General features: G+C 43.6%; 1 protein-coding gene across 5 annotated transcripts in view; it reads left to right on the top strand.

The window, feature by feature from the left end:
- TANC2 (tetratricopeptide repeat, ankyrin repeat and coiled-coil containing 2) overlaps positions 1–13882 on the top strand; it is a 460847-nt gene that overhangs the window by 310319 nt on the left and 136646 nt on the right. For 4 of the 5 annotated variants that reach the window (XM_033917627.1, XM_033917630.1, XM_033917626.1 and 1 more), the window contains 2 exons: positions 4932–5213; positions 13741–13874. In XM_033917627.1, the coding sequence (XP_033773518.1) occupies positions 4932–5213; positions 13741–13874 (416 nt within the window). The remainder of the gene's footprint in view (positions 1–4931; positions 5214–13740; positions 13875–13882) is intronic. The other variant, XM_033917629.1, reaches the window with a different exon arrangement.

Genomic DNA, 13882 nt, shown 5'->3' with positions numbered 1-13882 from the left:
GTATCCCACGATCCCTTTATCCCTCAGGAATCCGTCCAATCCCTGTTTGAATCCCTGTACCGTACTCTGCCTGATCACTTCCTCTGGTAGCGCATTCCAAGTGTCCACGACCCTTTGGGTGAAAAAAAACTTCCTTGCGTTTGTCTTGAACCTATCTCCCTTCAGTTTCTCCGAATGCCCCCTCGTACCTGTTGTCCCCCTCAGCCTGAAGAATCTGTCCCTATCCACCCTCTCTATGTAGCAATTAGATATAAACCCCTGAAATCTATACAAGGAGAGGTAAAAAAAAAAAAAAAGTAAACCTCCCTTTAGTTTTTTGCTCTTTTCTGAACAACCACTTGGAATTTCAACATTAAGGGGTCCTTTTACTAAGGTGCGGTAGCCAATTTAGCGCATGCTAATAATTATCACAAGCTAAACGCTAATGCGTGCAAACGCATCCATTATATCCTATGGATGTGTTGACGCGCATTAGCATTTAGCGCGTGCTAAAACGGCTACTGCACCTTAGTAAAAGGACTACTAAATTTTACAGCTTTATTTCTTGTAACTACCTGCTAGTGCTGTCCAATTTGGGCTTAGTTTTGATTCAATTTGCTCATATAAATTGATTTTTTTAAAAAAATTTGATTCAATTCAGTTCTTTAAGGCTGCTATGGAACTGAGTAGATTAGGGGTGTTATATTTATGTAAAATTGTAGTCTGAATATCAAAGCAGACATACAAAACAACTAAAGGTAGCCAATAAACATATAAAACAACTAGAGAAGAAGCTTCTGTTGTTTTACTAGGGCAGCCAATTTTGTTGACTGATAAACTTAGGAAAAGAACTGGCTGCAAATAATGGTGGACTAGGGTTACCAGATGTCTGGGTGTCCCTGGACATATCCTCTTTATGAGGACTCTGTCGGGAGTCCAGGCGGCTTTTTTATTTTACTACTTTTGTCCAGGGAAACTGGACATCTAGTAACCCCTACAGCAGTGGTCTTCATTGCAAGGCTTGCAGAGACCCTCTTGGTAGCTCATGCATCTCTTTGGAGTCCCTTTACACCCTCCAGCATGATCTGGTGCTTGCTCACCATTCACACTCTTGCTCTAACTCTTTGGGTCGCCGGTAGCATGACTGAAGTAAGCACACTGCTTTCGGCGACCCAGATGCTTTTCCTCTGCTACTACTTCCTGTCCCAGTAGCAGAGAGAAAGCTTCCGGGTCATCAAACGCAACGTGTTTACTTCACTCATGCTGCCGGTGGCCTGAAGAGTTACAGCAGCGCCACAGGGAAGAATGGTGAATGAACACTGGATCCTTCAGTTGGGGGGGGGGGGTGAGAAAGGAATAGCATGGGGAGCGTAAGAGAGATGCTGGACTGTGGGGATGGTAGGAAAGGGAAGAAAAGATGCCACACCTCCAGAAAAAGAAAGGGACGGGGCAGATAAAGATGCCAGACCACAGGAGGGAAGGGAAGGAGAAAGATGTCAGACCACTGGATGGGGAACTGAGAGGGGGGGGATGAGAAGAGAGATGCCAGACCAGTGAAAGGAAGGAGGAGGGAGAAATTCCAGATTAAGGGGAGGGGAAGGCCAAGACAGAGAGAAGCTAGTCCACAAAGGGAGGAGGATGGACAGGAAGAAGGGGAGAGAGATGCCAGACTTTGGGAAGGAGAGGATAAAGATCCCAATCCATAGGAGGAGGAATGGCAAGGGGAAGACAGATGTTAGACCATAGGAGAGGGAAATGGTACATAGGGATGGAGGGGAAGGGGAAAGAGAGGGAGGACACGATTCACATGAAGGGAAGAGAGATGGAAGAAATGATGAAAAGAAACTTAAACCACCAGACATACACATACCAACCTGCCCCACAAGAAGACTGACAAATCCTTACAAGACCAAAACACAACCCAATCAAATCACTTATATACCCGAAAACAACTCACAATACACCAACAGACTACATCACTCTCACATGTGCATACATAAACATCAGAAGATAAGTGGAGTCGGATGACGGCAGCAACCTCGGGAGACCCTTGATACAGCTCTTTGTGAGCGAAACATGTCGGGTCAGACTCCCAGGTTTTGGCTGATATGGAGCTAAGTATTTAAGCACTTTATATTTATATATATATATATATATATATATATATATATATATATATATACAGACAAGATATTTATTCTGTATTTATTTCTTAATGGATTAGAATTGGCACAACTACACTTTATAAACACTTGAAGGGACAGCCAATGATGAGGCACCACGTAATTCTTCCTGCAGTTATAAGATAATACAGCGGTGGAGTGGTGGGGCTGAGGCTTCCTATAAAATCAAAAAGCATTGCGGACATAAGAGGAATTTATCCAGCCCCGATTATATTTGATTGTTATACATAAACATCAGAGCCATAGGCCCCCAGACAGAACACATCAAAAACTGGATAGAAGAAGAAAACCTAGACTGCCTTTTCCTCACAGAGACCTGGCTTACTTCTGACTCAGTCCCCAGAATAACGGAAGTATGCCCTAAGAGTCACAAGATAACAATGATTTGAAGAGAAAATAAAAGAGGAGGAGGAATAGTCATCATAGCCAGAAACACCTTAAACCTAAAAATACAAGACAAAACCAACCACCTCATACATGGACCTACTAGCCTGTCAACTTTCAAGCTCATCACTCAAAGGAACACTAACATGCATGCTCTGCTACATAACCCCAGGAAACTGGAACACAGCAAAACCAGAATTTGAAGACTTTATATACCGAAACTCACTAGCAACAACCTACAACCTAATTCTAGGAGACCTCAACCTCCACCTCCAAAATCAATCCTGCAAACAAGTTGATAACTTACTATCATACCTCGAGGCCTTAACATACAAAATATTAGACCCTCAAGCCACACATGAAAAAGGACATCAACTCGATATTGCAGCCTTCATGTCCCAACAACCCACGCAACCAGAAATCCAAACATCAAACAGAAACTGGTACCATTCCCTCTGGTCAGATCACTACACTTACTCTTTCAAAATCAACTGGACCATCAACAAAAGCACACCGACCACTCAAAAAAATAACATACAACTCATGTAAATACATCGACCCTACCATATTCTGGACAAAAGCAGACATCATAATCTAAGACTACAATCCCAAACACTTCATCCCACAATGGAACCATCTAAGTTCAACAACCCTGGATGAACTAGCCCTGGAAAAACCCAAAACCAGAATCCATAGAAAAACAGACAAATGGTTTGACAATGAACTACTCCTACTCAAAAGGCAATGCAGACAACTAGAAAGAAAGTCAGTGTTCTCTCCAGAAATTTTTTCCAAAATATATTTTATTGGTAGACAGCATGATATGAAGAAAAGGAAGCAACACTGACAATGTTTCGGCAATCCTGTCTTTGTCAAAAGTATCTATGTTATTCAAAGTCAGTGTGGTACTTTTCCCAAAAAATACAATAAGCGATGCGAGTCGGACCATAAGCAGAATAAGAATTCGCTGGTGACTGTGGCAAACCTCCACGTCATGAGGTTTGGAGGTTTGCTACAATCGCCAGCGAATTCTTACTGCGCTTATGGTCCGACTCGCATCGCTTATTGTATTTTTGGGGGGAAAAGTACCACACTGACTTCGAATAACATCTAGAAACCTTTGACAAAGGCAGGATTGCTAAATCACTGTCAGTGTTGCGTCCTCTTCTTCATACCGTGCTGTCTGCCAATAAAGTTTATTTTGAAGAAGCCCATCGCTGAGTGATTGCCATCTTTTGCCTCACGATTCCTTTATGTGGAACGCCATCTTCGTTGTCGAGACTCATCTTGGCTCTTCTCTAACAAAATTCAGTAACAGAGCTTGTGTTGACCCTACCCCTTTCTCATCCTTTCTTTGCTCTAAGAGTCCCTACACATGTAGGCCTAAACTCTATATATAGCTTCCTAAGTTCTGTGCACAAATCGGTGCACAACTTGTTTAACATGCTCAGCTGCACCAATAATTGACAATTAACACCTAATAATCAACCCCCCCATTTGTCACTAATTAGAAGTTAAAAGCACAACTTTGTAGGTGCATTCTATAAAGTGATGCACGTCACTTCTAGTGTATGACTCTCAAAATGGGGCAAGACTAAGGGCAGAAAATGGGCAAATAATAGGCATTCCTAATAGTTAGGTACACTGTTACTGAATGTGCCCATTCTGTGCACAGCTTAGGCACACGTATTTATTTAGACATGGTTTTCCTTGGCCTAAATGGGTGCGCCTAAATGTTATTTATTTATTGTAGTATTTATATACCACTTACAGCCTAAGTTGTTTACATTCAGGTACGCAAGCATTTTTCCCTATCTGTCCCCGTGTCATACTCTGCCTAATGTACCTAGGGCGATAGGGGACTAAGTGACTTGGCCAGGGTCACAAGGAGCAACATGGAATTTGAACCCACAACCTCAGGGTGCTGAGGCTGCAGCTCCAACCACTGTGCCACACACTCCCATGTTGTGTACGGCCGCTAAGCAGGATTCTGTATCTAGCAGGAGCTTTTTATAGAATTGTGTTCTGATCAGTGCCAATTTTTTAGGCACCATATATAGAATTTGAAGAGATATTGCATAAAAGTAGGCATTATGCTTTCTGACTCTTTCTTTGTACATATGCCAAAGGTCAATTTTATAAGCACCTATCTGAGTTTGTAAAATGCTAGATTACATTCTAAAGTTGCTTATAAAATTATCCCCTTTGGTGTTACCAGGAGTACTACAATGCAAGGTATCATTCCATGTTATTATGAAGATGGAGTCATGGCACTATGTGTTTCTGTACCTCTAACCTTGCAGGATAGACTGCTAACAGAGTCTGCAGGATAGAGCAAAAATGGATGTGTCACTGGATAACTCTTTTTTCTTTCTTCCATTATAGTGCGCTTTGCACCCTATCGGCCTCCGGATATCTCCCTGAAACCGCTGCTCTTTGAAGTACCCAGCATTACCACTGACTCTGTATTTGTGGGCCGGGACTGGCTGTTCCATGAGATTGATGCGCAGCTACAGAGTGATGACAATGGTGTAAACCAAGGCATAGTGATTTGTGGCAACATCGGGTTTGGTAAAACAGCCATCATCTCCAGACTGGTTGCTCTCAGCTGCCACGGTACACGCATGAGACAAATCGCTTCGGACAGTCCGCACGCCTCCCCAAAACGTATGCTTATCTACCCTCGCCTTCCTTCCCAAAATACATGCATGTCTACTTTCACCTTTGTTTCCCAAATGTATGCATTTCTGCTCTTGCTTGACCATCCCAAAACACATGCATTTTTCCTTTTGCAAAATGTATGTATTTCAGCTCTTCCTTCTCTAAAATGTATACGCATCGGCCCTCAACCACTTCCTCAGAAATGTATGATCATCTCTCTTTATCCCCCTCCCAAAATATATTTATTTCTTCTACATACAATAATGGACTCTCTTTATCATTACTGTATATAGAGACAGATAACAATGACATCAACAATCACCAGTGCTCTTGAGTAGGAGGCAAAATTATGAGTAGCCACCCCTAAATTACCAAGGTTCAATCTATAAGTGTATGAACTGGAACCAGTTCTACCAGCTGCTGGTCTTTCTATTCATCTGTGGTACTCCTCACATTTAAAAAAATTTATATTAACATTTGACCCCACAAATTCACTTTAAATGTTCTTCATTGCTTAGAAGCTCACTGGGCTGCCATCTCTTTAAAACCTAATCTCTGTGTGCTTCCTCACTCTCCTTGTGGTCATACTAGCTACTCACCATTTCTGTGTTTGGTTGTAGCCCTGCTGGTGCATATTCCCCCTTCTGTGTAGCATCTGTCTTTGTCCTGATACAATTAGTTTCAAGCACATTTGTTTTCTTCTTGCATCTATTGCTCAGCCTGACAGGTTTTACTGTTATATTTTGTGGTGGTAATTTTAGAAAACAGTTCTTGTGTAAACACCTCTTTCATCAGCTGTGTACTTCTATAGAATGTGCTAGTAAATTAAAATGCAAACAGTCAGTTTTAGAGGACTCGTATTAACATACAAATATAATTGGCAGATGAAGATTATTTGCCCTATCTAGTCTGCCCATCCATATCAACCATTAGGCTTTACAATCCCTTCCTTTCCTTTAAGGTTGAGTCCATGTGATAAATGTACAGGTTTTCATAATCCTCTTTACTTATCCCAATGCTTTCTTGAACTCAAATACAGTCTTCTCCTCTGTTACTTCCACTGGGAGGCTTTTCTATGAATCCTCCACCCTTTTAATAAAGCACAGTTACTTACCGTAACAGGTGTTATCCAGGGACAGCAGACAGATATTCTCACTGATGGGTGACATCACAGACGGAGCCCCGGTATGGACACTTTAAAAGTGCATTGCATTGGAAAGTTCTTGATAGTCCGCACCGCGCATGCGTGAGTGCCTTCCCGCCCGATGTAGCTGTGCAGTCCTCAGTTAAGATAAACCAGCTAAGAAGCCAACCTGGGGAGGTGGGTGGGTTGTGAGAATGTCTGCCTGCTGTCCCTGGATAACACCTGTTATGGTAAGTAACTGTGCTTTATCCCAGGACAAGCAGGCAGCATATTCTCACTGATAGGTGACCTCCAAGCTAACAGAATGGGATGGTGGGAGAGTTGGCCTTTAGAAAAATAAATTTTGTAATACAGATTGGCTAAAGTGCCCATTCCTTCTGGAGAATGACTCCAGACAGTAGTGAGAAGTGAAGGTATGAACTGAGGACCAGGTGGCAGCTTTATAGATTTCCTCAATGGGAGTGGATCTGAGGAAAGCAACAGAAGCTGCCATAGCTCTAACTTTATGGGTTGTGACATGGCTCTCCAATGCCAGTACGGTCTGAGCATAGCAGAACCAGATGCAGGCAGTTAGCCAGTTGGAAATAGTTCTCTTGGAAACAGGATGCCCCAACTTGTTTGGATGAGATGAAGAATTGGGGAGAAGTTCTGTGAGGCTTTGTGTGATCAAGGTAATAAGCCAAAGCTCGTTTACAGTCCAAAGTATGCAAGGCTATTTCTCCAGGAAGAGAATGAGGCCTAGGAAAAAGTAGTGGTAGAATAATCGACTGATTGAGATGAAAGTCAGAGACAACTTTGGAAGAAACTTTGGATGTGTACGCAGAACCACCTTATCATGATGGAAAACTGTGCAGGGTGGATCTGCTACAAGAGCTTGTAACTCACTGACCCTCCTGGCAGAGGTGAGAGCAATAAGAAAGACTACTTTCCAGGTAAGAAATTTGAGATGAGCTGTGGCAGGGTGGATCTGCTACAAGAGCTTGTAACTCACTGACCCTCCTGGCAGAGGTGAGAGCAATAAGAAAGACTACTTTCCAGGTAAGAAATTTGAGATGAGCTGTGGCCATTGGTTTAAATGATGACTTCATCAGACTGGAAAGTACAACATTAAGGTCCCAGACAACAGGTGGAGCCTTGAGAGGTGGTTTCACATTGAAAAGTCCTTTCATGAATCTGGAGTAAGAGGTTTTCCCTGTATTGGTTCATGATAAGAAGTAATAGCACTGAGATGGACTCTAATGGATGTAGATTTAAGTCCAGAGTCAGACAGAGAAAGGAGATAATCCAACACCAATTCCACTGCCAAGGAAGTTGGATCATGATGATGAAGAAGACACCAGGAAGAAAACCGAGTCCACTTTTGTTGGTAACATTGCTGTGTGGCTGGTTTCCTGGAGGTATCAATAATCTGACGGACAGGCTGAGAGAGAAGAATTTGAGAAGAGCTCAGCTCAAGAGAAACCAAGCTGTCAGGTTAGAGACTGCAGGTTGGGATGTAGAAGCGATTCCTAATTCTGAGTAAGCAGAGTAGGAAATACAGGAAGACGTATTGGCTCCCTGGATCTAAGTTGAAGAAGGAGGGAGAACCAATGTTGTCTGGGTCACCATGGAGCAATGAGAATCATGATGGCTGCTTCTCTCTTGAGCTTGAACAGAGTTTTCAACATGAGAGGCAGTGGAGGGAATGCATACAGGAACAGGCCCGTCCAATCCAGAAGAAAAGCATCTGCTGCCAGACGGAGAGGAGAGTAGAGTCTGGAGCAAAACTGGGGCACTGGTGATTGTGAGGAGCTGCGAATAAGTCCACCTGTGGAGTGCCCCATTGAGCAAATATGGACTGGAGAGTTGCAGAGTCGAGAGTCCATTCATGAGGCTGAACAATCCTGCTGAGGTTGTCTGCTAGCAAATTCTTCTCTCCTTGAATGTAGACAGCCTTTAAGAATAGATTGCGAACTGTTGCCCAAGACCAGATTTTCTGGGCCTCCTGACATAACAAGAGAGAGCCCATGCAGAAGAGAGCCCATGCCTCCTTGCTTATTGATGTAGTGCATTGCTACTTGATTGTCCATGCAAAGGAGGAGGACTTGAGGGCAGAGGAGATGTTTAAAAGCCTTGAGGGTATAAAACATCGCTCTGAGTTCTAGGAAATTGATGTGAAATTTCCGTTCCCTGGCGGTCCAAAGACACTGAGTCTGCAGATTGTCCATATGTGTCGTGATGATCTTGTGATGAGGGGGCAAGTGGTAAAGGAGACCTCTGGAAAGATTGGATGAGGTCAGCCACCATCGAAGCGACTGCAGAAGAGACGATGTCACAGATATGTGCTGTGAAAGACGATCCATTGCTTGAGACCACTGGGAAGCCAGAGTCCACTGAGGAGTGCACAGATGACGTCTTGCCAGTGGTGTGACATGGACAATTGAAGTCTTGTGGCCTAGAAGAACCATCATGTGTCTGGCAGAGATGGTTTGCAGAGGAAGCAATTGCTGACAGAGATGGATGAGAGTCTGAAGTCGATCTGGTGGAAGAAACACTCTCATGAGAGTGGTGTCTAGGATTGCCCCAATGAACTGAAGACACTGAGTCAGAATGAGATGTGATTTGGGGAATTTGACTTCGAATCTCAGAAGCTGAAGAAAAGAAATGGTCTGATATGTTGCTTTGACCACTTCCTGAGATGAAAGAGCCTTGATCAACCAGTCGTCCAGGTAAGGAAAGACTTGAAAGCCGTGTGATCGGAGAGATGCGGCCACTACAATCAGGCACTTCGTGAATACTCTGGGAGAAGATGCCAGGCCGAAGGGAAGTACCTTGTATTGGTAATGACAACGATGGATCTGAAACCGGAGGTACTTCCTGGAAGCTGGATGAATCGGGATATGTGTGTAGGCTTCTTTGAGGTCTAGGGAGCATAGCCAGTCGTTCTGATTGAGGAGAGGATAAAGCAGAGCAAGTGACAACATCCTGAATTTCTCCCTGACTAGAAATTTGTTGAGAGCTCTGAGGTCCAGGATGAGTCTCAGTCCTCCGGTCTTCTTGGGTACTAAGAAGTAACTGAAGTAGAATCCCCAACCCTGTTGATCAAGAGGAACTTCCTCGATGGCATTCAGCAGAAGAAGGGAGGAATGAGCAGGGTCCAAAGCAGACTCTCTTGGAGGACTGTCTGGTGGAAGAGTCTGGAAATTGAGAGAGTAGCCCTGATGAATGATGTTGAGGACCCAAAGATCTGAGGTTATGAGCTCCCAATGATTGATGAACAACTGAAGATGACCTCCAATGGGCTGAGGTAAGGTTGAGAAATGATAAGACTGTCTATGCTCCGAATAAACAGGTCAAAAAGGCTGTGTAGGCTTAAGTTGCGCAGCCTGTTGTTTCTTTTCTTGTTGACATGGTTGTTGCTGCTGCTGTTGCCTTTGCGAGGTTGAGACTGAACTGGTTGCAGAGGCCTAGCAGCAAAATGACGCTGGTAGGAAGACTGTTGTCTGAAAGGACGAGCAGGTGGAGGCTTTTTCTTGTTCTTAATCAAAGTATCCCACCTGGTTTCATGAGCTGACAACTTTTGGGTGGTGGTATCTAAAGACTCCCCAAAAAGTTCATCGCCCAAACAAGGAACATTGGCCAGACAATCTTGATGGTTAACATCCAGCTCAGACACCCTAAGCCAAGCTAAGCATCGCATAGCCACAGATATTGCTGTAGCTCGAGATGTAAGATTATAAGAACATAAGAAGTTGCCTCCACTGGGTCAGACCAGAGGTCCATCGCGCGCAGCAATCCGCACCCGCGGCGGCCCATCAGGTCCATGACCTGTCAGGTTTTCTTGATTTAGCCCTATGTCCCCTTATTTTTCTATCTATATTCCTTCTATACCCTATCTACCCCTATCTGTACCCCTCAATCCCCCTATCCTTCAGGAATCTATCCAATCCCTCTTTGAATCCCCGTAGTGTACTCTGCCTGATCACATCCTCTGGGAGAGTGTTCCATGTGTCCACAACCCGCTGAGTGAAGAAGAACCTCCTAGCGTTAGTTCTAAACCTGACCCCTTTCAGTTTCTCCGAGTGCCCCCTTGTACTTGTGGTTCCCCGTAGTCTGAAGAATCTTTCCTTGTCTACCTTCTCTATGCCTTTCATGATCTTGAAAGTTTCTATCATGTCTCCCCTAAGTCTCCACTTCTCCAGCCCTTTTTAAAAATCGGCGTAATATTGGCCACCCTCCAATCTTCAGTTAGTACAGACGATTTTAGCAACAGGTTAAAGATCACTAATAGCAAATCTTTTAGTACCCTGGGATGTATACCATCCAGTCCTGGCGATTTATCACTTTTTAACTTGTCGATTTGGCCTAGCACATCTTCCAGATTCACTGAGATTTCTTTCAGTTCCTCCACATCATCACCCTTGAAAACCATTTCCGATTCCGGTAGATTTCTTACATCTTCTTCCGTAATATGTGTTAAGTACCAATGCACTCCATAATGAATAGCCTGAAAAATCAACCCCAGCACTTTAAATATTATGCAAGATCTGATGGGAAGCTAGTGCAGTTGTAGTAAAAGGGAGGTGACATGCTCAAAGCTACTACTACCACAAACAAATCCTTATATGACATGGCACCGGGCTAAGTGACAGCCAAGCTTCCCTCATAGGTAGCGAACAGGTCCCTTTGCTCCCAGGATTAAATACGCTTCAAAATGACCCATGGCCACACCCTACAAACCGTCAAACATTGATATCAATCAACTTAAAAGCCACATTTGAAAGAAAGAAGACTTAAATATAATTAACACATGCTCTCTCATACAGTTGCATAGTAAAGACGGGTGTGGGGGTGGGGTGGACCACCCCAGGCACCATCTTGGTGAGGGCACAGGCACCCATCCTCACACTGCCGCGCTGGTGCACCGCTTCATAAGAACACAAGAATAGCCCTACTGGGTCAGACTAATGGTCCACCAAACCTAGTAGCCCGTTCTCACGGTGGCCAATCCAGGTCACTAATACCAAAACCTAAGTAGCAATATTCCATGCTACCAATACAGGGCAAGCAGTGGCTTCCCCATATCTTTCTCAGTAACAGACTATGGACTTTTCCTCCAGGAACTTGTCCAAACCTTTCTTAAAATCAGCTACGCTTCCCTTCCCTCATACCTCTATAACTGGCGTGAGCAGCAACCCCCAACCTGCTGTCACACCAGTGTTGGCTCTTCCTCTGATGTCACTTCCTGGACCTATGCCTAGGAAGTGATGTTAGAAGAAGAGCCAACACTGGCACAACAGTAGGTTGGAGGTTGCTGCTTGTGCCAGGAACGTTACAGAGGTACGGGGAAGGGAAGTAGGGCGCATACAGCAGGAAGGTGCGGGGCGGGGAAGGAGTGTGTGGAAGTGAGGAGGCAGAGAAGAGGGTGATGCAGGGGCGCCTCTCACCCTTGCTACGCCACTGCTCTCATAGATAAGATTGAGTAACCAAACACCAAAGACTTTTATCTTTCTCTGAACTGGAAGCATTACAGTTCAAAACTTACTGACTTAAAATGTATTTGTTCTGCAGCTCCTTGATATCTTTTCTCTCTTATCTCTCCGTACACCCTCCCCGGGAACTCCATTCATCAGGCATGTCACTTTTACTTGATAACAATTTTTATTGATGACTGCACAATAATACAACAATAAACAGAATAAAACAATATATTTGTCATCCAGTTTTGTAGAATCTTGTATATGCTCCCTCCCCTGTGCATTGTTCCCAACAATAAATGGAATAATCACACGCAATTGCCAATAATAAAAGAAAGACAGCAGATTACACTTCTTGTCATCCATTAGTATTAGCAAGTCCTATTCCCCTTTCCACCCCCTCCCTCCACCCATTAATACATCCTCCCCCCCCCCTCTATGCCCTCACCCCAACAGGCATGTCACTTTTATCTGTACCCTTCTCTTCTGCTGCCAACTCTAGTCTCTTTTCCTTCCATCTTGCTGCGCTATATGCCTGGAATAAACTTCTTGAGTTGGCATGCTACTTCCATCTCTTGACCTATTCAAATCCAGGCTAAACACAAGCTTTTTTGAGGCTGCTTTTAACTCATACCCTTACTCACCTGTTCAATAACTGTGTTGTTTTAGTTATTTATGTAATAAATTTAATGTAGTAAATGTTGGCAGATGAAGATCTGAACAGTTCATGCGGTCTGCCCAGCAAGGTTTAGTTTAGTTTATTTATATTTGCTGTTACATCTTTACTGCAGAATACAAGCCAACATGGTTTACAATTCAACAATTTAAGTCAACACAGAGAACTCCAATAAAACTATAGGACAGATTCATAAAACATTCATCAGTAACAACAATCAGCATCTTCCATACAGAGACAGTTAACTGTGTAGTTTGAATCTGGCACCCTGCACAGGTTCCTGTTTTTGCCTGTTTTGAATGGATTGTATGCTCTTTAAAGCAGAGACTGTTTCTTATATGTCTCTGTACAGCACTACATTTGTCAAATAGGAGTTCTAATAATAATATAGTAGAAGGTTATCAGACCCAGTCGGATAGAGACCATCCTAGGGAATAGCACTCCACATAAGGGGGAGTTTGAGGTCCAATGACTTTTCCAATTAGCAATTAAAGATGACTGCAAGGAGTATCTACCAGAAGTCATGGTGACCCAACCAATCTCTTCTTTCAGAGCTCAGACACCCCAAAGGTTAGAAGAGATTCACTACCCTGAGCATTCATTACTTTCAGTTCTATCCTGAAAAGCACTTGAACATGTTGTGTCATGGGTCCCTGCTTCCCACCGATTGCACTTGTTATTACTAAGCGATTTTTAAGAATCTCTTTTCCCATTTTACTGTCCTGAATATTCCCTTGTCTCAGAAGCATCAAAGGTGTTGTCCCTCCTGGTCCATACCACAGTGGGTCCAGCCTGTTATGCTGTGCATCAGATGGCACACACTGATGGTGACGCTGCTGAGCAGTCTGACACCCCTTTTCTATGGTTTCCTCCTTCAGCTAGGCCCTCCAAGGCAAGGTGTCACCAGATTCTTCAGTCCAGCAAACAAAGGTATGGGCTCATTCATAAACAGTGCCCTGATTCTCCCAAAATATCACTTCTTTTTCTTTTTAATAACAGGCAGTGCACGTGATGTTCAAACAAAAGGGACAGAAAAATTACCTTAGCTTTCAATGAGCTGAATTCCTCAACCTTATTAAATGATTATTGTGACTGCTTTTTATAGTCTGCTAGTAAATTATTAAGGTAAAATGAAAGCCAGTGATATTTTTTCTGATTTGTTGCTCAGTAATTATAACTTTCTAAATATAAAGAAAAAGTGAGTGTTGCTTTTGAGGCTTTTGACTGGCCTGACTTCTCTTTCTCTGTTTGCCACAGATGTTGATGGGAGCCGGGAGCTCCCTCTCACACAGCCAACTCAGGCCCACACTTCTATAGCCAGTGGAAGTTGTCCTGGGACTCCTGAAATGCGCAGGCGGCAGGAAGAAGCCATGCGAAGATTAGCTTCACAGGTACTGAT

The sequence above is a fragment of the Geotrypetes seraphini genome, chromosome 13, assembly GCF_902459505.1.
Source record: "Geotrypetes seraphini chromosome 13, aGeoSer1.1, whole genome shotgun sequence".
Classification (NCBI taxonomy): domain Eukaryota; kingdom Metazoa; phylum Chordata; class Amphibia; order Gymnophiona; family Dermophiidae; genus Geotrypetes; species Geotrypetes seraphini.
This window is presented reverse-complemented; position numbering and strand designations above follow the sequence as displayed.